This window comes from Sphaerodactylus townsendi, linkage group LG03 (genome assembly GCF_021028975.2).
Source record: "Sphaerodactylus townsendi isolate TG3544 linkage group LG03, MPM_Stown_v2.3, whole genome shotgun sequence".
In the NCBI taxonomy this organism is placed as follows: Eukaryota; Metazoa; Chordata; class Lepidosauria; order Squamata; family Sphaerodactylidae; genus Sphaerodactylus; species Sphaerodactylus townsendi.
In genome coordinates this window covers 116,478,724-116,506,710 of record NC_059427.1, presented here as the reverse complement: position 1 = coordinate 116,506,710, position 27,987 = coordinate 116,478,724, and the positions used below count along the sequence as shown (strand labels likewise).

The 27,987-nt window shown below is 42.3% G+C and overlaps 1 protein-coding gene across 3 annotated transcripts; it reads left to right on the top strand.

Moving 5' to 3' along the window:
• The first annotated feature begins 13 nt into the window (after positions 1 to 13).
• On the top strand, positions 14 to 27,777 carry NARF (nuclear prelamin A recognition factor). 3 transcript variants are annotated; one of them, XM_048488687.1, is made up of 12 exons: positions 14 to 267; positions 2,477 to 2,616; positions 5,929 to 6,009; positions 8,267 to 8,392; positions 11,447 to 11,579; positions 13,810 to 13,944; positions 16,513 to 16,631; positions 17,200 to 17,329; positions 19,277 to 19,349; positions 19,887 to 20,024; positions 21,922 to 22,079; positions 23,121 to 27,777. In XM_048488687.1, exons 2-12 carry the CDS (start codon positions 2,590 to 2,592, stop codon positions 23,360 to 23,362), a joined length of 1,362 nt encoding a protein of 453 aa, XP_048344644.1. In that variant the 5' UTR covers positions 14 to 267; positions 2,477 to 2,589; the 3' UTR covers positions 23,363 to 27,777. The 3 variants fall into 3 exon arrangements, with proteins under 3 accessions (XP_048344644.1, XP_048344642.1, XP_048344643.1); XM_048488685.1 differs by having other exon boundaries at positions 8,267 to 8,410; XM_048488686.1 differs by lacking the exon at positions 14 to 267 and having other exon boundaries at positions 2,343 to 2,616; positions 8,267 to 8,410.
• Positions 27,778 to 27,987: the final 210 nt, after the last annotated feature.

Genomic DNA, 27,987 nt, shown 5'->3' with positions numbered 1-27,987 from the left:
AACGCTTGTGACTACGTGACAGCTCTCAGGTCTACAATGAACGCTTGCAAACGGCAGGGGCGGAGGGAGGAGAAACAAGGTTACCCCCAAAATAAGAGGAAAAAAGAAAGAAAGGTCGTGTCCTCCTTTGGAGCCGTTCAGGACCCCGTTACTTGTGCTCTGGATTGCTTTTAAATGGTGATAGCGGCGTGCATCAGTCTCTAGCAGCGGTGCTATTTCATTTCATCTAGTGATGCCATTTGTGACTTAAGCGAATTATGCTTCAAGGTACTGTGTCGGCTTTGCTTCCCTTTAATTCCTTTGCACGAATTGAATTGCAGCGGCGGCGGCAGCTGCCGCAGCTTGCTCTTGCACGTCCGGGTGCCTATTTTAAGGTGGCTTATTTTCCGCTTTCTTAATTCTGCATCTGCAGAGGCGAAATAATGACTTGCGGTCGCGAGAGTAAGATTTGTTCATCGTTAGTTTTATGCGGAGCTTGCAAAAAAAATGTTGAAGAGTGTTTTGAATGTATGTCTGCAATTCCAAAGGATCAAAATTCAGAACTCCCTCCAATTGCCACACACACGTTATCATTTGTGTAATCCCGGAGATAAAGTGTACCAGGTTTGGCTGTTATTTTTTAAAAGGCACCTTAAATGTTTAAGCAGAGACCTCACAAGATACAGGAGAGCTGTTTCTGGTTTGATGCTGGAGGGGGAGGGGTCGTGTCCTTACTTGGGATACATAAACTGTGCTGCTGAGTATGCTTGAAACATCTGTGTCTTACAGTTACTTCCAAGTAATTGTAAAGCTCTGCAGCACAGGCTGAAGTGTCTTATACAGACGTGTCGAAATGCCGTTGATTTCCATGAGGATCTGTTCATTTGTTACGGGAACAGGAATAGCTCCTCTTGTTAAGAAAATAAGTAGGTTGGGTTATTCTGCGTTTCTAAATCCAAGTGCATTCACCCCTTGTGTCAGGTTTGGTGTAGTAAACCTTGTATTGATTTTCAGGTGGGTCTAGACTCTAGACACTTGCAAACTGGGCTGGGAAGCCTTCCACAGAAGTACAGACACTTTATTAAAAACAGTTGAATCCTATCTTTATGGTACTCTCTACAGTGGCCACAGTTTCTTAATGAAGTGCATTTGACTCCTAAATGCCTCTAAAAAGAAGTGTGGGTTTAAGCCCTGCCCAGTGAGTATGGGTGTGATTGGCTGGTGTAGATTCCAGGCACCAAGTACAGATAAGAAATTAGTTTTGGCTAATGGCTCGTTACCGCTGCCTGGTGTTTCCAAATTATGGATGTTGCTGAACTGGGATTTCTTCAATTTGGCACTGTGTGTTCTGAAATGAAGGGCATCTCTTGCGTTCTGTGGCCCTGATAGAAGATATATTGCAAACTTACTCATTTGTTCTTAGTATAGCATTTTGAAGATGAAAGAGGCCTAGTTGTTCCTTTGGAGCATCAACTCTTAGAAGGAACCAACTGGTAATGTGTAATTGTTAGCAACAGGCTTCTATAGATATTTATCAGTTAGGATCCCCCAGCCTATGTTGTGAAAGTTAGCTGTACTGTATGTCTCCAAGGCCATCTCTCATGCACACATACACACACCTGTCCCTGAATGCCTGGTCATCTTCTATTAAGCCATCTTCTATTAAGGTATACAGCCATCTTCTATTAAGGTATACAGTAGCTAAAATGTTTACCTTGAAGCTGTATACATACATGCTATTTGCAAGTTGCTATGCATATATTTATCTCACAATACTAGAACCAGGGGGCATTCATTGAAAATGCTGGGGGGAAGAATTAGAACTAATAAAAGGAAACACTTCTTCACGCAACGTGTGATTGGTGTTTGGAATATGCTGCCACAGGAGGTGGTGATGGCCACTAACCTGGATAGCTTTAAAAGGGGCTTGGACAGATTTATGGAGGAGAAGTCGATTTATGGCTACCAATCTTGATCCTCTTTGATCTGAGATTGCAAATGCCTTAACAGTCCAGGTGCTCGGGAGCAACAGCCACAGAAGGCCATTGCTTTCACATCCTACATGTGAACTCCCAAAGGCACCTGGTGGGCCACTGCGAGTAGCAGAGAGCTGGACTAGATGGACTCTGGTCTGATCCAGCTGGCTTGTTCTTATGTTCTTATGTTCTTATATCTACTTGTGGTACCGTAAAATATGTATAATTGGAGCTAAAGATCAGAATTGCTCATGTTTTGGTATGCTACGGTATTTCTGTCTCTTGTGAGTTGAAAGCAGACGTTTGCTGATTAGTCAGTTCTGTAACACTAGATTAGATTAGAACCATCCCACTTTTGAAATGCCTGATCCTGAAAGACTTACCCAGTTACAGGAAGAATTGGCAGCTGAAGCAGAATGCTTTGGTCACAAAGGAGAATAGTTATATGAAGGATGAAAGGCCATGATAGCAATAAAGGATTCTGACCACTCCTTTTTGTATTTGTGCCTTTACTGTTTCAGGGAGCTGGACTGTCTAGGCAGCGTTTTCCTCTTCTCGATCTCTTTGATACAAATATATGAGAACCAGCAGGTTTTACCCAGCACACCAAAGACAGTAATACAAAGACCTTCAAATGAAGTGTGAAAACTGCACCAAAAAGGTGAGTAATTTTCTTGTGAATTATGTTTCTGAATAAACATTCATAACATTAGCTTGACAGCTGCAATCCTATGTATCCTACCTGAGCAGTAAATCCCATTAAATTTAATATGCCATATTGCAAAATAAAGACAGGTGTAGTTGTGACCTTGGGCCAGTTGAATACTCTCAGCCCTGACCCTGGCTGCTATGTGGACGGGAGATCTCCAAGGAGTACTAGGGACAGGATGTGGAGGCAGGCAATGGCAAACCACCTCCAAATGTCTCTTGCCTTGAAAACCCTACAAGGTCACTATGTCAGTGATGATTTGACAGCAAAAAAATTGCAAAATAGACTTTCAAAAGATTCTGACATAAGTGAAAGTTCTGAAAAAATAAAATGCCTGGATATATGCCTTTTGTTTTGGATTTCTCAATATTGTATATCTGAGGGAAAGAGCTGTATTGTCCTGTAATATGTGAAATGCTTTGCAGTTACTGTTTAGGCACTTCGATAGGTTAAGTTATTCTACTGCAGGATTCTGAAAGGGGCATCCTTTACAGAGTAAGGCTCTTGCTGTCAAAGTGCAGTCTTAGAGCTGGATCCAGACTAAATTTTACATCACTGGAATGGGACCTTCCTGCATTTCCCCTTTCCCTGCAGCCCTTTGATTTCCATGAAATTGTGCCAGAGGCATAGCTAGGGATAATGGAGCCCAGGGCAAAAAATTCTGAGTTTTCTGTGCCTCCCCACCCCCCGTATGGGCAGCTGCCCTCCCCAACCATGACCAGGAGTGTGATAAAGGCAGTAGTATTATTCTATAAATTGTTACAAATGACAAAAGGCAATGGAGATTCCTTTGGTAAAGAATCCACAGAACACATGTCCTACAATGAACTGGGACATGCAAGGACACCGGGGGGTGGGGGGAGAATGAGATCTGGAAGGGAGGGAGGGAGGAATGGAAGGAAGAAGGTGAGAGAATGAAAGAAGGGGAGAGAAAGAAAGGAGGAGAGAAAGAACCCAGCAGAGGAGCACCTGGCAGTTCTCCTACCCCCACATGGAGGAGAACTGGAACCTCCCCTCCCCACTCCCCCAGCCCCCACTCACCAGTGCTGATCCCACTGATAGCAGTTGCTGCTCCAGCCCACCTTACCCCTCTGATGCCAAACATTTGGTGCCAGTTCTTTGTCCAGGACACAGAGAGGGAATGGGGAAGAGCCCCACTGAAGACAGGGTGAAGGGAATGAAGGTTGTGGAAAAGTGCACTCAGTTTTTTTGGTCCCCCCCCCCCCCCCGTCCAGTACAAACACACTTTTCATTCAAATACTGTTACATGTATAATGAGAACAAGACGTGCCTCTAAAGTGGAGCTACAGGGCAGTGACTTTCCTAAATTTGGCTTCCTTTTTCTCAAAGAAATGCCCGACGCCTACCCCTCCCCCCAGCCCATGCTCAAGCCCAAGGAGGGGGCACTGACTCGCACTGCACAGGGGCCTGAAGCTCACCCCTCCTGCCTGGCACTCGCTCAGCCTGGCGGCCAGCAGCACCTGCTTGTTAGCCAGCCTGTGCAACGCCTCCAGGCTCCAGTGCGGCTAGTCTGCGCCGCTTCCTTCCCACTCACCTCCACTCCTGTGCCTGTGCACACTGCGCCCCTCTGCCTTGACCCGCTGCACGGAGCATGCCCACCAGGCTAGAAGTGTGGGGGGCGATTTTCCAGGGGGGTCCATGTGACTGAAAGACAGCCGCCCGGGGATTTTGTCCCCAGATTCCCCCGTGGAAGGTCTGCCTAAATTTTGTTTCTGGAGGTTAGGGGACCTTGAGGAACAACATGAGAAGGGGCTGCAGCAGGAAGGGTTAAGTGATAGAAATGGCCAATTTAGTATGGATCCAGCCCCACAGCAGGTCACACCCTTCTGTTTCCATTGAAGTCAAGTGTCTTAGAGAGATATTACTGCTTAGGACTGCATTGCACTGCTCTTCCAGTCTCCTCTGTGTGGTTCAGCATGCAACATATGTCTGGGAAATTGTGGAGTATTTTTTAGACATACAGTGCGAGAGGGCATTTTGCCACTGCTTCCCAGAATATACTCTTGCTTTCTCTCTTTTACCTTAAGTCAGATTCCCAGCATAGCATCATGTGGATTTGCCTTTCTGGTGGGCTCTGAAGATCCCTATTTATTCACAAACAGTATGTGTGTGGTACTGCTTTGAAAGAATGTACTGGGCATGTAGCAGCTTGATTGTGTGTCCCGCTTTAAACTCTACATGTTGCACCATCCCGACCAGTTTGTTAATCTGCTTAAGAGCACAGAAGCTCCACGTTGAGAGAACCATACTTTGGGTGATTTGAATTTATATTGTTACTCAGGAATAGTTACACAGACAGGGGCACATCAAATAACAGATTCCATTAGGAAACTTTCTTTTGTCATTAAGAATTCCGCAAAGAAAACAAGACTGGTTTTTGCTTCTTTTAATTTTTTAAAATTTCTTAATCAAGAAGGAGTGTATTTACAGCCTAATTCCATGCAAAATGAGATGCATCAGAGCTCTTAATTATATTCCAAATGCCTCTCCTTGATTACCAAATTGATTTTGTACCCTGCTGTCCATTCTACAGTTTGCCTGTTGTTTTCTTGACTTTCTTTTCCCTCCCTGAGCCTCAGGCCATTTGAGTATATGGGATCATAATGGGTATATATGTGAGTTTATATATAGTTTAGGGGTTTTTAATTTATCATTATAAAGTAGATTGGCAGATAGGGACTTGGCCAGAGGTACCCAATGAGCTTTGTGACTGATAGTTGTTAGATCCTTAATTCCTACATCTTCCAAGGCTAGACTACAGGGGTTTGCCTCACAGCAGCCACAACTAGGTAACCTAATAAGTGGTTGAAATCTATGTACTACATAGCAAGGTTTCCTGTTCCTTTATTTGTATTAATTGTTTTGTCCCTATTTATTTATCTAGCACATGACATTATGTCCAATTTTTTGGGGGGAAGGGCATGAATCCCCCTCTGGAGGCAGCATAAATCTACACCTGCAGAAATGTCCTTCCTGGGGCGCCCTGCAACAACTGGCCACAGCACCTGGCCTCATGTCAGGGCTCCCCCACCCACCCATGGCAGGGGTGTTCCCGCTGGTGGAGCTGACATTGGTTGGCTTCCACCCTGGGAAGCTTGTTGGAGACGGTGCGGTACTGCCTCTGGCACACTGGCCCCTCCTCCATCGGTCATCAGGATTGGACTGTTAGATACTTTTCCATTGCCCATTTACCTGTATTGTACAGTACTTTGTTTTATCACTAAAGGCTATTAAATGTTTCAGGAATGTAGTAAAAAACCGAAAAATGATGAACAACAAAGTATGCGAGCTGATGTTCTCAATTCAGATGAAGAAAATGAAGAGGTAATAACACATTTTTATTAATCTAAATCATGCTGACCTGACTCAAATGTAAATAATGCCTAATTTATTCCACTGGCCTCAATAAGATATATAATGTATTCATAAGTGTTTACTTATATACTCCCAAGTGAATGTGCATTGGATTGCTGCCTTCATTATGGCTCACTGTTTCTACATTGGAGCCATTCTGTTTTGTTTCCTTATACACTGCTGGTTTGTGAAAACATTATACACTCATATGGGCTTTATGAAACCAGAACAAATGATACATTCCATATGGTGTAACTGCTACAGAACTTAACAGAAACTGCTTTATATCTGTTCTGACCATTGGTGCATCTGGCTGAGCACTGTCTGCTCAGATAGGCAGAAGTCTTTGCTAAGAGATCCTAGACTGAGATCTAGTGGAACATTTCTGTAGGTGGAGTCCCCTTGGGGCATTTTGGGCTGCAACAAGAGGGGGGAAAGTAACAATGAAGGCAGAAATTCCCAGATGCCATTTACTGGATCCAAGTGCCCCCATATTAGCAAACCCATTATGTACTTTTTTCACGTACCCCCAAATGTGGTGGGGCGTACCCCAGGGGTACACTTACTCCAGGTTTGGAGCCACTAATCTATATCATGGTTACTCAGACTTCTGATAGTGGATGCACACTATTTTTAAAAAATGGTAATTGGAGAAAGGAAGGCTTACTTCTAGGGAATAAGAGTAAAATATGCCACAAATTTTATTTAAGAAGTTAACATGATTGACATTTTTAACATAGTTGTCTTTCTAACAAGTATAAATTTAATATTTGTCAGACACAAAAGCACAGTTTTGCAGTCTGATTCTATCTTACTTGGGCATAAGTTTCATTGAATTTATAGCAACTTCCTTCTGAATCTACTGCATGTCTGAGGAAGTGAGCTGTGACATGAAAGCTTATATTGAAATAAATATTGCCAGGCTTTCAGGTGGCGCTGGCTCCTCCTTTCCCTTTTGCAGCTCCTGAAAGTCTGCTGATACCCCCTGCCCCAAGAGCTCAGTGGACTTTGCTAGACCGGAGGGGGATATTGAAAAGTACTGCTCCATAGAGGTGATAGGATACACATTCTTCATGGTATTTTTCCAACACTTAAGAGAGTCATATTTACAGAGTACGTGCAGAGGGGTATGGCTAGAACATTGTGTGCATAAATCATAACAGAATGTAACATTAAAATGTTAAGTATGTCTTGACTCTCACGTAATTCAAAAGCAATATTTTGGGTGATACCTAAGGGCAGTTTTTAACAGTACATTGAGTTAAGCCTGATTGGGCCACTGCAGGCTTGATATACTTTATTCCTGAGTCACATCTAACCCAGAGACCACTTGCTAGCAATCCTGTCTTGTGTAATGGTATGTCCCTTATTCTGCACCATTTTGCCTCCAGAAATACAAGTACTCCACAGTGTTTCATAGTAGAGCTCCAAATAATTTGACCATGATTTAATGGTAGTCGTTCTCTGAAAACAATGAGAAAAATGGGCTAAAAAGTTGGCACCAAAATGTTTATTTAGGAAGTTTAAAGAGACATGTTGATCAAAATCTAGACATCGTACAACTGTAGATTGATTGAAAAATCAATCTGCCATGGCCTTTGAGGAGTGTCACTATATTGCAGTGGTGGAAGTGTGGGATTTGGATTTGGGAGATCCAGGTTTGAATCCCCAGTCTGCTATGGGAGCTTGCTGGATGATTTTGGGCAAGATGCGTACTCTCAGTCTAATGTACCTCACTTGGTTTGTTCTGAAGATAAAATGGAGGAGAACCATGTAAGCCACGTCATTGGGGGAGAAAGTAGATTAAGTAAATAAATTCAATATTGTCTGTGATCAGGACTTGTAAATCACTCCCTGATCAAAACCTCATTCTTTCATTGGATTGGATTTCGGAGAGGGTTCCTCCATGAAGGGAAGGGAATGATTTTTATTGATTCGCCCTCCCCGCTTCAAATCTCTGGCTCTTACCCCAGACTCTTCCTGGTTCCCTTTCTTCCCAGAGACAGAATTTTAGGGGGTGTTTTGGAAGTAGAACAGGGAATGTATATGCAGAAATTTCCAGCAGTTCCAAGCCCTTCACCTCTAGGTCTTCGTTCCAGGCAGTACCAACTGCTGACACCTGGTTATCCAGCCACAATTTTTTAGCATGGCATTTTTGAATAACGCAGCTTAACAGAGTGTTGTTGCATTTTTATTAAGTTTTTTTGTTGGTGTTCTTCATTTTCAGAAAAGTGAATTCCATAAATTGGCTAATGCAAAAATATTCCTCAGTGACTGCCTAGCTTGTGAAAATTGCATAACCTCAGAAGAAGCTGTCAGAGTTTTCCAGCAGAATCAGAAGGAGCTCTTCCAGGTACTAAACCTTAACAAGGTAATGTGTGCATGAAGAGCATTCTGCTTTTGGTGAAAAATGAAAGAATATGATGAAGTAGAACTTTATGATACCTATCTTCTTAAAAGAACCAGCAATATGTTGCATTTCCTATTTTACCCTGTCTTTAGGACTCATTCCTTACAACTTTAAAACTGGTATTCCCATACCCAAAATACTCTTTTTCCCTATGAATTCTCTGTGACACACTGTTGTCCCACGTTCTATGTCTTCGTTCATGCCCATAGTTGTTTCTGTTCCAAGTCACAGAAATACCATTGTCCATTTTTCTTTTTCCAGATATCCTTTTTGACACTTTTCCTTTATTTTTTTATTCCTGCTGCACATTCACTGTATATTTAAGTTGTATTGCCATTAGTTTCTAAGTAATCCTAAAATGCATGTTTTCTTACTCATTGGAACTATTATAACATTCTTTTTCATTGGTTTCCCTCTTTCTCATTCAAATTCTTTGTCTTCTGTCTAAAATATGTTTACTTACCTATTTTTTGTTGCTTTTCTCTTTGATCTGTCTCCCCATTCTTCGTATCTTTGCAGTGACTCCCTCTCCCTCCAGCATTCAGTTTCTCTACACAGTCAAATCCATTCTGTTGGTATGTCATATTTGTTTTCATTGCTTTATTTTTAAACACCTTCTTCCACTTTTCCTTCTTCAAGTCTTTCACTTTGCACTAATGCTGCAGCTGTAACATAATACAGCTAGAACTCACACTCATGTAAAAGGTTTTGCTTGATCTCTCTCTCACTGTTTCATCCTCTTTTCTCCTGTTCTTAAAATATAACCCTATTGGCAGAGATTGTGGCAAATGCTGTTATTCCATTGTGGCATATCCTTCCACTCTAATGAATAAAATGTGAAGCCTTCCTCCAACTTTAGAGGCCTGTCCTCACACAGAAGAGCCACTAAAGCTGGAAGAAGTCTCTTTAGGCTGAAGGAACATGCCAATGTTTGTTTCAGGAGGTACTTGTGACAAATGCCAGTTTGAAATATGTATGTATATGTGGTTTAATTCTGTTAAAAATTGTTAATTTTATCTATTTTCAAATTGCTTTGGGGACTTCTGACCGAAAAGTAGTATATAAATATTTTAAATAAAATAACCATAGTCAAACGCCTATCAGTAGGGCTGCAAAGTGGCAATATGTAGAAAAATTAGGGGTTTCTAGTGTGGGACTTTCCAGGTATGCTGAAAAATGCTGCTTTGAAGAAAAAAGAGAGTGGGAGGGGGAAAGGGGAGATTAAGCTTGTTTCAGGAGCTGTTGAATTAAGCAGTGGGAGGAAAATGGAGGGGGATGGGAACATCCTCCTGGTTAACAGTCCCATCCAAACCCAGAGGTGGTGGGACATGGTGTCAGGGTGACGGCAGTCTGCTGGCTCCCATAGGGCTTTCCAGTGGCACCGGGATCTTGGAAAACCCCCAAAACATTCCCACTGTCGGGAGCCCCATAGAGTTTAAAGGACATACTTTAATAAGGGTGGCATGTCCAAGGGCTGATGTGCCGCCTAGCCAGCCCTAAACCCTGCGAGGGAACTGATTATTGTTGCCTCTGCCCCTGGAAACGCCTGGCCCGCCTCCCCTTCACACACTGGCATTAAGCAGGACGCCAGTGCAGCGGTGGGGCTGCGGGATATACTGCCACTGTCATTTCTGCCACTGGCATATCTGCCCCCTCCACCAGGGTAAGTGCCCCAGGGAGGGCAAATGCACCCTCACAAGGTTTCCCTTTTGCACCCCCTTTGGATGGGGCTGTAAATCTCTAATGGGGAGAAGTTTCCCAGTGATTTTACTTCTATCCCCATTATTCTTTGAAAGTCCCCACTTTGAAATAAATGGGTATTATTAAGGTACAGTTGTCTAAGGCAGTGATGCCCAAATTACAACTCAAACCCCATTTATTTATCGCAAAGTGCCAACCCGACAATTTAACCTGAATGCTGAGGTTTTAGATTAGAAAAAATCGGTTGGCTCCCTCTTCCTCCGCCCCACCCGCTCGAGCAGGGGCCAGCCTGCTCTAGCCTCCAGCAAGTCCCGCCCGCACCGCTCTGTGCCTCTCAAGCATCTCTGCCTCCTCTGCCCCCCCCCCCCGGGCAGCAGCCACCTGGAGCACAGGCACCAGGCCTGCCATCCGAGTCCTCCCTGCTCACCACAGTGTGCGCACATCGTGCTCAGTAGCCCAGACCAGCTTAGATTTGTGTGTGGGGTGTGTGTGTGTGTGATTTTCCGCCCCCCACATGACGAACTCTGTGTGCGCATGCCCACAGAGGGCTCCGAGTGCCACCTCTGGCACCCATGCCATAGGTTTGCCATCTAAGGATGGTCTATGGTCTAAGGATTGGGATTGACTGTGACCATAATTCCTGGAGATTTGGGGACTGATCCTAGTAGTGGTAGAGTGTGGGGTTAGGAAGAGAAGAAATGTATTTCCATACAATCCTTCCTTTGAAGCTGCCTTTTTCTGCATCAAACATAATTCTAGGAGAACTCTGGGCCCCATTGGGAGGTTGCAACCCGACTACCATGTTTGTAACACTTCACTGTATTTCAAAAACTGGAGATACACAGCCTTCTTCCTCTCCTCTTTTGTCTAACACAATTCTATATTTCTTTACCTTCTGATCTCTTGCCTGCCATGGGTCTCCTGACATTATGGCAACAAGACAGAGAGAGAAAGATGACGAACAGCCACCATAATGCTGTTTTGTATTTCTGTTGTCTGGAGAAATCAACTTGGCTGTGTTCTTGCAGTTTCCAGTTTTAGTATTTTTTCTCTTTCTTTCCTGCCCTTAAGAATAGGGAGAGGAACCAAGAATGGCAAATTGCCTAGAACAGTGTGGTGATATATTGTGGTAGTGAGCAGTGGCAGGGGGAGATGCCAATGACAACTTCCTGAAACTTAACTTAAACTCTGGATCAATGTCCAACTCAGAACAATTAATAAGATATGAGATAAGGATGTACTCTGAATGGTTAAATATTAATCTACCTGTATGTTTTGCTGTGTATTGTTTTCCAGAAATGTGATACCTCAAAACACAAAGTGGTGGCCGTGTCTATATGCCCTCAGTCCTTGCCTTATTTTGCTGCTAAATTCAATATCTGTGTAACTGAAGCAGCCAAGAGGCTTTGTGGTTTCCTCCGCAGTCTTGGTAGGTCCGTTATTATGGTAAAACAAAAGCTGCATTCTCTCCCCCCCTCCCCCTTTATTTTTATTTGTATTTTACATTTTGCTTTTCTGGCAAATTCTGTAGCAGGTGCCAAGTCATCAGAAAGGATTGTGCAATTATTAAACTGGAATACATTTATGACGGCACCCACAATCAATAATGTGTTCTGATATAACACAGTACTTGGGTATACTTGGAAGTCACGTGAAGCTAAGCAGGTCCGAGTCTGGTCAGCGCCTGGATGAGAAAGAGATCTTCTAGGAACCTTATGTGTGCTATCTTGAGTTTCATTATAGAAAAAAATGGATATAATTCAAGTCAACTAATAAAGCTTTCTTAGGATTGTGTTCAGGGAACTGAGAAATCTGTAATGCTCCAATACCACTGTGGAATGCAGAGTGAAGATTTCCATCACAGAATGTTGAATTTGAGCCCCCTGCAACTGGTCTGTCCCTGTAGAGATTGGGGAGCAGTGTAGATTAGAACTGCCCCCATTGCCCCCTCTTCCTTACCACACTTGATCTTCATGAATTGTAGTAAACTCCTAAACCCCGAATGCATCCTTTCATCCATACATGCTACATATTTGCTGAGCCCATGTGCACCAGCCTAGTAATCAAGTGCAGCAAGGAACAGGACAAGCAGAATCCTCATCCTCCTTCCACATGTACATCTTAATACACGGCTTAAGAACCTAAGGGTTTTTGTTTTATGTTGCTTTTGTTTTTAAGTCTTGTTTACAGGAGAAAAGTTGGGGAAAGTATTCTATTATAAACCAGGGTTCAAAAACACCCATGCAGAGACATAGCTCCAAGAGGGGGAGGGGTGCGCGACGCACCAGGGGTGCGCGACGCACCAGGCGTGCGCCCCTGTGGGGGTGTGGCGAGGGCGTTCCGAGGGTGTGGCAGGGGCGGAGGACCCACAAGTGCACTGGGCGCTTTTCCCCCTTGCTAAGCCTCTGCACCCATGCTACAGGTAAAGGAGGTGATTGCAAACAGCAGCTTGGATTTCACCCCAAATTACCCCCAATGGAAGGAATTATGTCAGAGGAGCATGATGATTTTATCCCCCCGCCCAAACCTGCTACCTTAAGCCCTCCCATGCTGTTTCTAGAGGATGGAGGATCCCCAGGAATAGCATGAGGGGGAAATTACTGTGGAAAGTGAGAAATCAGCAGATATCTTCCTCCCATCAGTTGAAGTCTTGTTCCCATCTAGATTCTCTGTTCTCTTTTGCAATTACTGTACATCCCCACTGAACACAGTATGGCTCAGTTACTTTGGTAAAATACCTGTTGCTTGGAACATCAGACAACAAACCCCACAAGTCCTTAGGGCCCTTTTCTTTTGAAATTTGATCTGGAAATCTATGTGTATTTGTTGTCTCTTGTTCATATTCCCTCCTGTTCCCACCATCTTAGTCTATAAGAGTAACAGTGGTAATTCACTGTGTGTGCATTGTAACATAAATAAAATTTTATTCCAATTTCTGGTCACAGTGTTGGACATAGGAATGAGTATTGAAATTTAGAATCTCTGGCCTCAAGGCACTGGAATACATTGGCACTGGTAGGTGTGCTCAAGAGGTTGTGTGTACCCTTTTGAGGGTTTTTTTGGGGGGGGGATTATAACTGCTTTTGATACACACTGATAGTTACTGTTTGTGAATGGTTCTCTGCCCAAATTCTAGCCATTTTGACCAGTCTGGTGAGTTTGCATAAACACTTCATTTTTGTGCCATTCCGTGAAACATGAGTGCAGATTTGTCCTTTAGAAGAAGAAGAGTTTGGATTTATATCCCCCCTTTCTTTCTTGCAGGAGACTCAAAGGGGCTTACAATCTCCTTGCCCTTCCCCCCTCACAACAAACACTCTGTGAGGTAGGTGGGGCTGAGAGAGCTCCGAATAACTGTGACTAGCCCAAGGTCACCCAGCTGGCATGTGTTGGAGTGCACAGGCTAATCTGAATTCCCCAGATAAGCCTCCACAGCTCAGGCGGCAGAGCTGGGAATCAAACCCTGTTCCTCCAGATTAGATACATGAGCTCTTAACCTCCTACGCCACTGCTGCTCTCTTTACCACCTTGACATTCTGATTTTATTTTTTTTCAATGTGTTTGAAAAGGCTGAAGGACACTCAGAGCATTCTAAGAAACCACATATCCCTGCAGCGAATCTGATTATGTTTTAAAGTTCTGCTATCATTTTCCTCTAGGAGTACATTATGTCTTTGACACCACAATAGCTGCTGATTTTAGTATTCTGGAGAGCCAGAAGGAGTTTGTGCAGCGGTACCGCCATCAGAGTCAAGAAGAATATGCCTTACCAATGTTTGCTTCTGCTTGCCCAGGTGAGAAACCCAGTCCAACATATGACACCATTCATACATTTCCAGTATTCACCATTGAGATGGGCTTTGTTGGGATCATTAGGCACTTGAAGATAGTAAGACCTTGAAGCTTAGTGAGTAATTTTGTGATTTGTAGAGATTCTCTGTGTGTATTAAAACACTACATCCAGGAAAATTCCCTGCTTTGGTCCTGGTAAGATCAGCACCAGACTCATTCCTATGATGCTGTTTTGCAACTGTGCAGGCATCGTGCCCCAAACTCTGACCTAGGGTATCTCTTACTTCTCTCTCTTGTGGTGTTAGTGCACAATGATTACTATGCATATATTATATTATTATATGCACAATGGTTGCTATACATCTTTTTCCATGTATCACATCTATACTTTGTACATTCTGGATGTTGTAAGACTGTCAGGGAGTATAACTGTGTTTTTAATTTCTGTTACCTTCCTAGGCAGTCCCCCCCCCCCCCCAAAAAAGTATTTTGCCAAAAGTTGTGTGATTCTCTGCTTACCATGCATGTCAGAAGGATTAGTGATATTGGCATAGGATCACTTAGTTTTATAGAGACCCAACTAACAAATATGCAAAGCTGCACAATTCCTGAGCTTTTTTTAAAAAGCTACAGATGAACCAGAAATATAGTTAATCTGGGAAAAGGTTTGCATACATAATGGTTATTTATTTTTGACTGTGACCATACATCCCACTGGGTAGAAGGGCAGGGAATTAAAAATGATATGGACAATTTGGCAGCCACACCAGGAAATACCTTAGCCACACCATGGTTAGAACACCTTAGGTGCATGTCTTGTCTTTTAAATAAAGGAGAAATTTAAAAATTTCAAAACAATAAGAAGGAAGACATAACAGATATGTTTATTTGTAGCAAACTTGAAAAATACATTTTGTGGGTAAATAGGTGTATGCATTTTTGTTATGCCTCGTTGCAGCTCAATGATGAAGTTTGGGAAGATGAAAAGGCAATGGTCCCAGGATCGCTGTTACTCACAGCCCTCTTATGTCAGCAGGGCATGTACACAGACAGCACTTTGGGGATTGCTTTTTAAATAAGCGTTTCAGAGATTTGTCCCTTTAAAAAAATCTAGTGATTAAAACAAAACAGATTCTGCCCTCTGAGCATAGCAGGCACGATTGCTAAGATTTATTCTGACAATCAGAAGAGCTGAATGTTCTTGCTAGTTTATTTTTAGCTGATTTTTTCAGTCCTGTGAATAAGCTCTACTGGTAGACAAGTATGGTGCAGCCTGGGTCAACTCCTTTCCTCCTTTTTCATTCTCACTTCAGCTGAGTGGAGGTGGGCAGAGCACAGGCCACAGGCAGAAGAATTTGGGCCCTGGTTCTGTTGCCACTTGCATTGCTTTCAGCGACTCTGCTGATGACTGTGCAGAAAGGGCTGGGTTGTTCGTGTGGGAGTTGATAAAAGCCTCCCTTGCCCTCTGGCTCTTGCAGTGAGGCTGTTTGCGTAACTAAACAATTAGTAATGTCGACTGTAAGGTTGGAGCTAAGGATTGAACTCTTGTCTGTTTTTCCTCCCAAGAAATAGATACTTGGAGGTCAATCAACTTGGGAAATGATTCATGCCATAACAAACTCTTGGCGTCTCTCCTTAAGCTCCCCAGTGGTTGTTTGGTGATAGTGTGGAGGCAGGGGTGTAAAAGCCCAGTATCATGGGCACAGCACCAGGATGACTCAGGATACAAATGGCAGAACCTGATAGAGCAGAGGTCTCCAGAAATGCATTAACGTATCTTCAGGCAGCCAATGATTATCTGAAATACCCAGCATTTTGCTTTTGTAAGCAGCAGCTATTTTACATAGATAGCTCTTATTTCTTTCTTGGTATCTTTCCAGTTGAGTCCTTTCTGTCTGGAAATGGTAATGGATAAGGAAGTCATATGCATGTGGATATGAGAGGGTATGGTGGAGGAGGGCATGGGGTTACTTCCACAAGGAGATTTTTTTTTTTTGGCTTGGCTTCCAAACTAGAGAGATTTTGAGCTTCCACACAACATCCTGCTGTAACCCTGTTTCTCTGCTTTCTCCATTCTCTCTTTCTCAAAACTGCTTCACTCTGATCTTTTTGGAAAGAATGCGATACAAGCACATTGGCAAGCTAGCTAGAAGGAATGGCAAGCTGTTTTTGTGCTCGGGAGTACATCTGCTGACAAAAAATAAATGCAACAAATAGATCAGCTGGCAAGGGAAGACATTCTTCCCCTCTTTCCAAAAAGTGGCTCAGTCATTAACATATGTAAATGTTTTCCTACGTTGAACCTCTATCCGTGTTGCAAAACAGAACCAGGAATTAATGATTTTGGGGAGAAGTAAAAAAAGTTACATCCCCCCAGAGCTGGTTTTCCCATTAACAGATCAGCTAAATAGAAAGGAAGACATAGGCAGTGTTTTAAAATATTTGTTGGATATCTCAGTAGTTTGTCCATTTGCCTGTTTTTCCATTTTGCTTCATATATTTTTTACCTATCTTGGTTTATCAATCCAGTGTCAGGATACCTTACTGTTTTTCCTGTTGACTCATTATAGGCTGGATACAGTATGCCGAGAGAGTCCTTTCCAGTCTAGTGACTCCATATATTTGCACTGCAAAATCACCACAGCAGATCATGGGCTCCCTCGTAAAGGGTTATTTTGCCAAACAGCAGGTAAGCAATCGCATCCTGATTAGGGATATTTTCAGGCCCATTCAAGCTCGCCTGCCCTCAAATCAAATCACCAACATGATAGCTGGAGGGGTCTCATGGATTGGAAATAGGCTCCATTTCATCTTAGAGTGATAGAGCACAAGTAGACTGATTATTCAGATAAACATTAATAAACAAAATCAGTGTGAATAATGTAAAACTAGCAGCTGCAGGCTGGAAACAAATGTGACATTGGGTATTCCACATATCCCACGTGGGTTTTTGCCTTTAAATAACAGATGTACAGAATCCTCATTTGGATTGGGAGCATGGCGAGATCAAGATTCCCCTGGGCCCATGACATTATCCTGCCCTGAAACAGCTCATGCGTGGAATTCCCGGCATCGTGTCTGTTCTGAGCTTAAAATTCCAATACCTTGTAAATTTTTTGGGAAATTGCCCTTTCTGGGAAGTTTTACTTGTCTTTGCCCTCGCCACAGGCACCATTGTTAAGCATCATTGCTTTTTCTGAAAAAAAGGGTTTGAAGCCATATTTCTTTTACTTCATTTTTTCTGTTTTCATCATCAGAATCTGTCTCCTGATAAAATTTTTCACGTAATTGTGGCACCTTGCTACGACAAGAAACTGGAAGCTTTGCGAGAAGACTTCTACAACCCCTTGTATAGCTCGCGTGACGTTGATTGTGTTTTAACATCAGGTAGGTAGACATTTCCCTTGGTGGGCACTTATGCAGTGAAAAACAATGAGGTGACTTTTGCTCATCAGAGCAGACTTTCCAGCAGGTCTGCCTGTACATGGCAGCAGCAAATCGGTACACTTCAATCTGGATAGCTCGTAACAGCCCTGAAACCGTGTTTATGTATTTGAAGCAGTGGGGAAGAAAATTCATTGTTAACTTTGTTAATAATTGTGTGTGTGTATATATGTGTGTGTGTGTGCACACACGTACAACATTTGTACTTTGGTTCTCAGTTTCATTTTCTTTCTTTTGATTTAATAAAGTACCTCTATCTTCCTTACAGAGGAAAAGTTTAAAACAAATGGATAGAATATTCGGGGATGGTGATAAAATATATATATTTTAAGGGGATATACTTTAGGGATGCTGGTATAGGTTGGAGCCTGACTTTAGCTTTAATGGCTACAAAAATTTAAAATAATCCTAAACCATTATAAGTATTTTGTTAGAAAATCAAACAACAGGGCATGATAAGAACATAGAAAAAGAGTAGCAAAGGGCCATGACTTCAGAGTTAATAAAAGTCCTTCCCAAAAATTCTGGAAAAGAAGGTTTTCTTGGCATAGGAATCCTATATTTTGGGGGTTGAAAAGGCTCCCACAAATCCACACTAGTCACAGACAAGGTAGATTCCCATAGATGGGAGAGTCCCATTCATTGATCTCAGAATTCAAGTAGGTGTGTTCTTTACCAATGCAACAGTGAAGACCTTAGTGCTATCATAGGCTGTTTCCGCGCAGGCGGAAAACAGCGCCCTAGGGATGGAGAAAACACCGTCCCTGGGGCGTTGTTCGCACAGCAGGTGCTGCTGCAACGCAGCAGTGCTGTGCTGGGCCCGCCCAAGCTGTGCAAAGACGCCACTTTCAAGCTTTGCTCCCTGAGCGAGGTTTTCTGAAAGCCGCATCTTCGGGCCGGCGCAATGCAAACTGCACTGGTGTGAGGGCACCACTTTTGGTCCCTCCGGTGTGTGTAAGGGACTTACCTTGCCATCCTGTTCAGCTCTGGGTGGCTGCAAAGACACGCCCACACTGCCCTCTGACCCCCAGGAGTCAGAGGACAGCGTGGGGTGTCTGTGAAGCTGCCTGGAGCTGAACAGGGCAAGGTAAGTCCCTTGACCACACCCTGGGCGGCTCCATGTGGAGCCGCCCCTTTGGGCAGCGGTGGCGTCGGGGCTGCCTGCACGGGACCGTACGAGTAGTCCCGACGCCCCACCAGCTTCATATAAGCTGGTGGGATGCCGCTGCCGCTGGCTGTGCGGAAACAGCCATATGGAGGGGAAACTCTTATTTTGTCTGGAAAACTTGTTCTTGCTTTCATTTCACATGATCAGGTATCTTCTCCCTACAGTTGTCAGTTCCAGGTTGGGAAATTCCTGGAGATTTGAGGGCAAAATTTGGGGAGGGCAGAGTTTGAGGACAGGAGAGATTTCAGCAGAGGATAATGGCATAGAGTTCATCCTCCAAAGCACCTCTTCTAGGGGGACTGATCTCTGTAGACTGGAGGTCAGTTGTAGTTGTGGGAGATCTATTCGCTCCATCTGGAGGCTGGCAAACTTACTTTTCCCCTTCAGCAAGTCATAGTATTCTACCCAGGTGTCATTAAGTTTGTCATTTCTAATACTCTTACCCTCACCATTCCTCACCGTTGTCTTTCCAAGGTCCTTTTTCATCTCATTTGCTGTGGGCCCAAACTGAAGTCTTCTGTATTTCACCAAATGGGGAGGAAAGTATGCATCAGGGCAGGAGTCCAACAACAGCAGTCTCTTCCACTGCATCAGTGTTGATAATCTGTAGGTTCTCCAAGTTACAGCCTGGCAGCCTTATCTCAAAGTATTAGTTCCTTGGCCCTCAGCCTATTCTGTTTCTGTGTGTCTAAGGTGAAATGCGTTGGGGTTTTTTTCTGCAGGTGAAATCTTCCAAATAATGGAACAGAGAAAAACTTCTTTGAAAGAAGTAAAAGAAGTGGCCTTCGATACCCTGTAAGTAATTTCTGTGGGACACTTTAGGTAACTAGGCTGAAAGAAGTCATAAAGCATCTCACAAAAAGAACAGAAACAGTAATTCTTGTCATGGTAATTGCTTCAGCGATAACTTAGTAATCCTGGAGTACAGACAGGTGGCAAAACTGTTTCTATATCCAGCTACTTCAAAAACAGGCTTGCATACTTGTAATTTGCATCCTGTCTGCCTGAATAATTCAGCAATAGACTGTTCTGCTCTTTCCCCTTCCCTGTTGCTCTTTGTCTAAGAGTGATGGTACACACTTCTGGGCTGAAAACAAGGATGATAGTCCCAGTTTTTCAGGGGGCTGAGATGGCAGACATTTAATATATATATTCAGTGGCGACGTTTTAATGTTACTCTTGTACTGTGGTTAAGGAAAACATAGTATTACGGTTATTCTTTGGGTATGGTGACTGCCTGTGCACAAATCAGAGCTAATTGAGCTCTTGGACAATCGCAAACTGATCCAGACCATGTTTTTACCTTTTTGATTTCCACCATCGTTTTATAAGGTTTGGTGGAATAAAAGAAGGAGAGTTAATCCGGCATGATGGAAGGAGGTCAGATGGTTACCTGGAACACATATTTAAGCATGCTGCCAAGGAGCTGTTCGATATTGATGTGAAGGAAATCACATACAGAGTATTAAAGTAAGTAGCAAATCCGAACTAAATTACTCAAAAACAGCAGTTCAGAAAATATACACTTAAAGTCACTTTGCACAGAGACTGCAATGAATGTGTGTTTTTCGGTGCTTCTGCACACACCAGGAACCATGGCCACTTGTGGTGTGTATGATCATACATGTGATTGAAAACATTTGCTTGTCATGTGCATTCCTGACATTTTAGATGCACGGATAAAACAGTTGAGATCTATATAGTTGTGGGTTCTTGATCTGCCTACATTAACTCTCTGGGTAAACAATCTTGTAAGTAATACAATTTCCTTATCACCACAAGTGCATGGTGACCTCAAATAGGGAGATAGGCCAACAACTAAACAACCTGAGATTTTCTGTCTGTGCATATAATATAACTTATGTTAGGGTAACAACTCTCAATCAAGAACCTTTCACAGCAGAAATGCCAACTCAAAATAAATTCTGGTATTTGCTCCAAGGGTAGAGACCTGGCACACTCATTCTACAGACTACTTGCTCCCAGGTCTGGCACATTAATCCTGCAGCCCACAGAAAACAATCTGTTCACCTAGGATGGACCTTACGAGGGTACAATAGAGCCCATCCTCCAAAGCATCCATTTTCATCAAGGGAATTGATCTCTATGGTCTGAGGATGAGCTGTAATTCCAGGGGATCCCCAGATCCCACCTGGAGGCTGGCATTCCTGAAAGAGTTAAATATTAAGGCTTTTACAACTGATTTTTGTAAGAAAAGTGGAATGTTTGTTTTGAGACTAAAAAATTGAAATGAGCACCTTGAATTAAACCCTGAAGGCTTTAAGAACAGTGGTGTTTCTGAAGCACTGTTATGATGTGTTTCTGGTATCACATGTCTAGTGTGCATGGGGAGGGGAGCTGCTATGTATTTTACTGTGAAGCTCTAAATCCGTGGTGGCGAACCTTTGGCACTCCAGATGTTATGGACTACAATTCCCATCAGCCCCTGCCAGCATGATCAATTGGCTATGCTGGCAGGGGCTGATGGGAATTGTAGTCCATAACATCTGGAGTGCCAAAGGTTCGCCACCACTGCTCTAAATCATCAAAGGCATCAGTTATCAATGGGCAGTCCTATGCTGGGCATATTAGCAGAGGAGGAGGAGGAGTTTGGATTTATATCTCCCCTTTCTCTCCTATAGGAGACTCAAAGGGGCTTACAATCTCCTTGCCCATCCCCCCTCACAACAAACACCCTGTGAGGTAGGTGGGGCTGGGAGAGCTCCGGAAAGCTGTAACTAGCCCAAGGTCATCCAGCTGGCGTGTGTGGGAGTGTACAGGCTAATCAGAATTCCCCAGATAAGCCTCCACAGCTCAGGCGGCAGAGCTGGAAATCAAACCCAGTTCCTCCAGATTAGAATGCACCTGCTCTTAACCACTATGCCACTGCTGCTCCCTATGTCCTCTGAAAGAACAGTAACTTTCTCACCACACAATTAAAAACCATTTGTGGCCATTAGGTTGGTTTGAGAAATGCAACCTTTATATGCTACTGTCTGTGAAACTGTGGCAATGCTGTTCTAAGCAGAGTTACACCCTTCTAATTCCACTGAAATCAGTGCTTTCTGTGAATGCACCAAACACAGTTTCTATACTTTTTTCAACATAAAGATCACACCAGATTTGAGAATGCATCCACTGTTTCCTGGACCCTCTTTGTCCTAGAATGCTCCATTTGGGTTCTGGTGCCTACCTAATTCTGTCCCCAAGGCACTTGGACCCAAGCATTCTAGAACAAAGATGGTCCAGAAAATTGTGGATGAATTCTCAAATCTGGTGTCATCATTTATGCTGAAAAAGATATAATAGTTCTCAAACTAATGCTCCAGATGGAAGTATTCAGAATCTTCTCTGTGTGTCTTTTCAGAAACAAAGACTTCCAAGAGGTCACACTAGAAAAAGAAGGAGAGACAGTGTTGCGCTTTGCTGCAACTTATGGATTTCGAAACATCCAAAACATGGTTTTAAAACTGAAAAAGGGAAAGTGTGTCTACCACTTCGTAGAAGTTTTAGCTTGTCCTGGAGGTAATGTTAAAACATAAAGGATCTCTCAACACCCTTTTATTTTGTGATGGAAAAGATACTGACAGAGCTAACTATTCTGATTTTGCCCTTTGTTGGGTTTTGATAGATGGTGATAGGTCTACTGAAATTCTGTCAAAACGAAAAACTTCAATATATATTTCCAGGGGGATGCATGATGATACAGACCAGTACGGAGTACCAGCACTTTCTTTGAGAAAAGGAGCTTCCCAAATTCAACTAGGGAAAGGTAGATCTTCAGAAACAGCCTGATGGTAATCTGGAGAAGGAGAGGAAAATCGGTGGAAATTGGCACAACCTTATATGTGAATACTGGCATCTTTAAAAATAAAATAAACAATACTGCGTACTTCTACTTCATTTTATAGTTCCAGTTCTTAGAAAGCCTAGAATTCCATATTGCTATGCAGTATATAAGATGAGTCCAATATTTTGGATCCATTTTAGGCAGATCCTTAAAGAACAGGATTTTTTGTATTCCAGTACTGAAATTCCAAGTAAAAGGCACTGAGCTTAGCTGGGAGTGATACCAAAAACCTTAGAAAGGCAAAAGGATGAAAACTTGAATGGAAAAGAAGATGAAACTACTTTGAAGAGAATCTCACACTGGGCTCTAGGCAAAGTCTGTTCTATTGTCTTTCATTTTGAGAACAATCAATTATGTTCTGATTGTTTTAGCTGGGATAGTATTGATTTAGTACTTCTGTTGTTTTGAAGATGCTATATTGGAGATTTTAATTTGTTTACAGCAGCCTGAGCTGCTGTAAAAAAGTTTCTGTATCCAATATTGGCTATTTTATCTGCTATTCTTTGGTTTTCTTTACTGATGCTGTATAATCATGGTTCTTTTTACAGCAACCACTTTGGATGCCAAATTTAGCAGGAAGATTGCTTAGAAGTTTCTAAAATCTTAAACTGCTGTGCTGAACTAGATTTAGCATTTGGTATTTTGTTTATGCATTATGCTATCATTATTTAACTTCCCAAGAAATCAGACCATCTCTCCTGTCTTTGGCCTTCTAGGATGCTTAAATGGAAAGGGCCAGGCTCAGACTGAAGATGGAAAACCAGACAGAGCACTTCTCCGTCAGATGGAGGATGTATATGCTGCTGTTCCTGTCCAGCTTCCTGAAAACAGCGAGCACGTGCAGAAGCTTTACCAAGAGTGGTTGGAAGGGATTGACTCCACCCGGGTTAGAGAAACATTACACACTAAATACAGCATGGAAAAACCAACTGCCAACAGTTTCGATATCAAGTGGTGACCAATCAGATTACAAGACTTGCATAAGGTTTTTGGTACATTCAGCACTGGCACCTTCTATGCAACAGGAGATCTGAGGCACTATGAATTAAGAACTGGGGCTGCCTTTATTCCCATTGAGACTAGGTAGGATCACAGTGTTCCTTAGCCCTTGCATATTTGGAATGTCTTTATTTAATCAAAGCCTGATATTGTGAGTATGTGTCTCCAGGGATCTTTTGTAAGGCACAGGGAATCCCTCAGCGTAGAGCAGAGGTACACTGCAGTGGAAGGAGCATAGCAGAATCAGTGCATGTTGTCTGGTGCTTTGAGTCTGAATTTTTCGTACAAAGTCCTTTGTGCCAAAAATGATTTACCATGAATTTCGTTGTTCTCAGAAGGTACTGTGTTGTGTGACTTTGTATCATTACCAAACTCTAACTCATAAGTTATCAAAATATGATAGAACAAACCAGTTAGTGGTATAATTCTTTACCGTACCTCAACAAATCCACTTTACCGTATTTTGGGATATTTGAGAGTTGTCACTAGAAAATCTAGAAAGAGGGGTAATTATTTTCTTTATGAGCTTTAACTTCATTTCTTTAGAGGAAATGTTCTCTATTTTTGTTGTCATGTTTTATTGGCATTTCTAGCCTGCTTCTGAATGTTGAGATCTTGGCCTTTGAGAGAGACATGGGTAGGCAACAAGCCTGGATCTTGAACATTTTATCTGTTTTTAGCAGTTCTGGATGATTAATTAAAGAAACCAAAAGGTAAGATAGCAATAAATGTGGGGGACAGGAAAATCACTGGGCCAAATGTGGAGAGTATAGCTAATCTATATGGGAGAAGTCGTTCAGACACAAAGACCTCTGAACTGAATCCAGAATCTCTGAAAATGAAGGTTGGCCTCCTCCACCAATCTGTTTTCCTATACTGAGGCCTGCCTAATGCCAAGTCTGTATCACACAGCTCCTTAGGTAAGAACTGATTGTCCAGCTTCTTACACTGGTGATAATCCCATTCTGTGGGTTGGAGATTTTTCTGATGATGGCCAGGCCCTGATCTTGACAGCAGATTCTTGCCCACAGTCATGCATGGAAAAAGAAATAAAGGAAACACACACAGTATTGATCACAATTTCACATTTGTCAAGACCAATAAGGCTTCACCACGATTAGTTATTAGCAAGCTTATCTTGAGGAGCAACTATATCCACAAAAAAAGGAATCAAGCAAGCCTTGCTAGTGTGCAGTCTCCATGCATATCATTGGTGTGGGGCCTAGTCCCGGCAAACGGAAACAAACATAGGTTATATACCTATAGTGCTGTAGCTTTATTTCTGTAGATATTATTTCTACTTTGGGTGCATTTTCCCCTTAAGATTCCCTAGATGGGTGGTGTTCAGAAATGAAACTATGGAAGAGTTTTTGGCACTTCTTTGGTCCTTTTTTCCATACTGGAGACTTACAAACTTGTTCCTAAAAATAATTTTCAAACACTTTGCTGCAGCTTCACCCTGCTGTTTTCCAGAATTGCTCCCTTGTTCAGTTTTATATTAACAAGAAAGTAGGGATAAACCTTATAATACTTATGATTATGAATCCCTATTACATTCTTAAAATACAATCATTCAAAGATTGGTATCTCAAGTTACGCATGGTAGGGTTGCGCATGGTTGGGATCTAAACCTCTAATTAGAGGACGTTGGTACCTCACTTTTCTTAAATAAAACGAACATATAATTTGTTGCTGTAATTTCCACCGAAGGCAGTGAAATTTTGTACAGGAGCAGACAAATAGTGGAGAGATATGGGAAGAAAAATCCAGTGGCTCTAGATTTTGGATGTAGCTCCTTCAGCAACACTAACATAGAGATGCTTATTCTGTATTCTGTTCTTATTGATTTGGTTTACACACACACATGTGAGATTATATGTCCTTTTCAGCCTTTAGTTGTGTGTTTGCAAAAAAAAAATATTAATTACATGAAATGGGTGTAGAAGCAAAACTGGTAATTAAGCCTACCTCTCTGTTAGGAAAGGAATTTCAAGGAATTGGCATGTACTGCCCTCAGGTGCACTGTTGTAGTACTTCCAGTTCACCCCAGTTCCTGAACAAAGTGTACTTCTGTAAACTGAGGTAGCAGCAGACAGATACGCAATGTGCCCGGCTGCCTTCCTGTTTCATCATAAGGATATTCTGCAGACAAGATGACTGGCTCTTTTCCAGGAACTTTTCCCAGTTGTGTGCCACCTCAGGGCATCGAAGTGTCAGAATCAAGGCAAACGCACTTAAGCAAAGCCTTCTGTAACTTCAGGTTATGGTGACCATGATATTTATTTTTATTCTGCCTTCTTTGTTCGTTAGTTTTCATACGTTTTCAATTTAATAATTGTGGTCTCATTTACAAGACAATTATAATTCGGTGTTCTGTATTTGTATATAAATTTGAATGACATCGGCTTGGATCCTGCAGTAAATCTCCACTCATGGAAGGCATTTCTGTTAGCAGAAGAGAACTTCCTTGCGTCCCCCCTTTCTTGCTGCAGCCTGGAACAGCATGAGGCGCAAACTAGGGCACTGCAGTAGGAATCGGTGAGAAATGCCCTCCCCCCCCTTCCATTAGCACAAAGTTACTGGAGGATCTAAGCCACTACGTTAAATCTTATATCTCATTTTCTTCACAGTTTTGTGGCTAGGTTTTGTTATGTATGGTATGTGTGTGATTGATCGGGGGAAATGTGGTTCTCAATACCGACTTTTAGTTTCATGTTATGGACTCTGTGGTCAAACATTCCACCAGCACAAATCCCAATGGGTTGTGCTGCCTTCCATTTGCTGTGATGTAAAAGGTTCTGTTTTTTTGCCAAAATAGAAACTTCCAAATATAAATCTAGTAGTTAAGTGCTGACCCCTTAAACTCCTTTCATTTAGGGTAGTTGCCATAATGGTTCACCATTGCAGGTTCTCTGATAGACAACATTACCTTTAACTTGAATCTCTGATACAACTACACACACGCTTATGGCAATAGTTTTTCTTGGCTGTCCCTATTCAAAGCCAGAAAGGAGCCACTTCAATAAAGCAAGGTCATACCACCAAGTTCGGAACCTTTTGGATCTAAGGAAGGGCCTTTCCATCCTTCACGTATGTGCATTAATAAATGAAGGACCAAGGTGTACCACATGTACCACATTCAGTGCAAGGCACAGGGTTGATGTGAATGAGAATGAGAGAGAATCAGAGTTCACAGATCTGATATTATATGGGATGTTGGCATCTTGAATTGTCACCTAAACAAGGCAGAAATGAAATTGGCAATGCAATCCCATGCAAAATTACTCCAATCTAAGCCCTGTTAAAATCAACTCTTTGCAGGATTGCACTGCAAAGTGCTTTAACTTGCATGATAGTTAAAGGCTGCATAAACTATTACAGTTTGCAAATCTAGATCTGTTTGGGAAAGGATTTGTGGACAATGTATTTACACCTGTTTTGCCCTGCTATAATAACCGTTCAGTCCAGTGGAAATGCTTTTTTAAAAAGTCAGAAGTAGCTAGAATTCACTGATCAGAACGATCCATATGCATTTAGAAAAGGCATGTTTCCCCTGTCTCTAAGGTTAGCTAAGATCCAAGCTGCTCACTTGAAAGTAATCCCCTTCATAGTATTCAGTGTACACAATTTCAGGATTCCAGTTCATTACAAGAGCTCCCAATTATTAACTGTATGTGCAACCCATCAATCACCCATCAATCCTTATTCACTGTGATGGGACTATAATGGAAGCCACCTGCTGTCTTATGGACATTGATAGCCCCTTCTGCTCTTTCTGCCTTGAAAGAAAAGTAATGTATGTGCTTCAGACTTATTACAGCTGCAGTCAGCTTTGCTTCCTAGGAATTAGTAAGGTCCATAGCGCTTTGCTTTTCATCTAAAACCTGTGGAACAATCCATTTCTAGATATGGAATATAAGAAGTATACATTTATGCGTGATTTTTAAAGAAAATGAAATGCAAAAAAGTGTAGCCCTCAGCTGAGCCTGAAATTATGGGCAACCAATATGGGCTTACAGTTTAGGCTCCCAAAATACATGTAGTATAATGTGAATATGCTCTGAATGATGGTACATTGTACATGCATTCTGTTCTAGAAGTTTAGTCTCTATTATGTATTATATACCTGGGGTCTTTAAAAGGGAGCAATAGATATAGTGTCACGACATCAGGACCTCAGAGCCAAAGGAAATTGTAAATGTTTAACAGCTGAAGTGACTACAGGCTGATATATATCAAAACAAAAATGTTTGTATTCATCTCTGCCTTTTCAACATGATTGTACTTGGATAATATTCAACAATCTGAGCTTCTTCTAGTGGAATATGAATTTGAATTGCTTAAATAATTAAAGATCAATTGGATTTTGTTACACTTTTTGTTTGGTTTCATCTAAGTGCCTGTCAGAGATGTTTTTGTGCCTAGGGTAGAAATCTAAATGGCTCCCTCCCTGTAGGAAAACTGCAACCATTAAGTGAATTATTGACAACTTGCTCTCTCTAACGGTACCCGAGGAACCCTGTGGCGTACAGTGGCAAGCTGCACTACTGCAGTCAAAGCTGTGCTCATGACCTGAGTTTGATC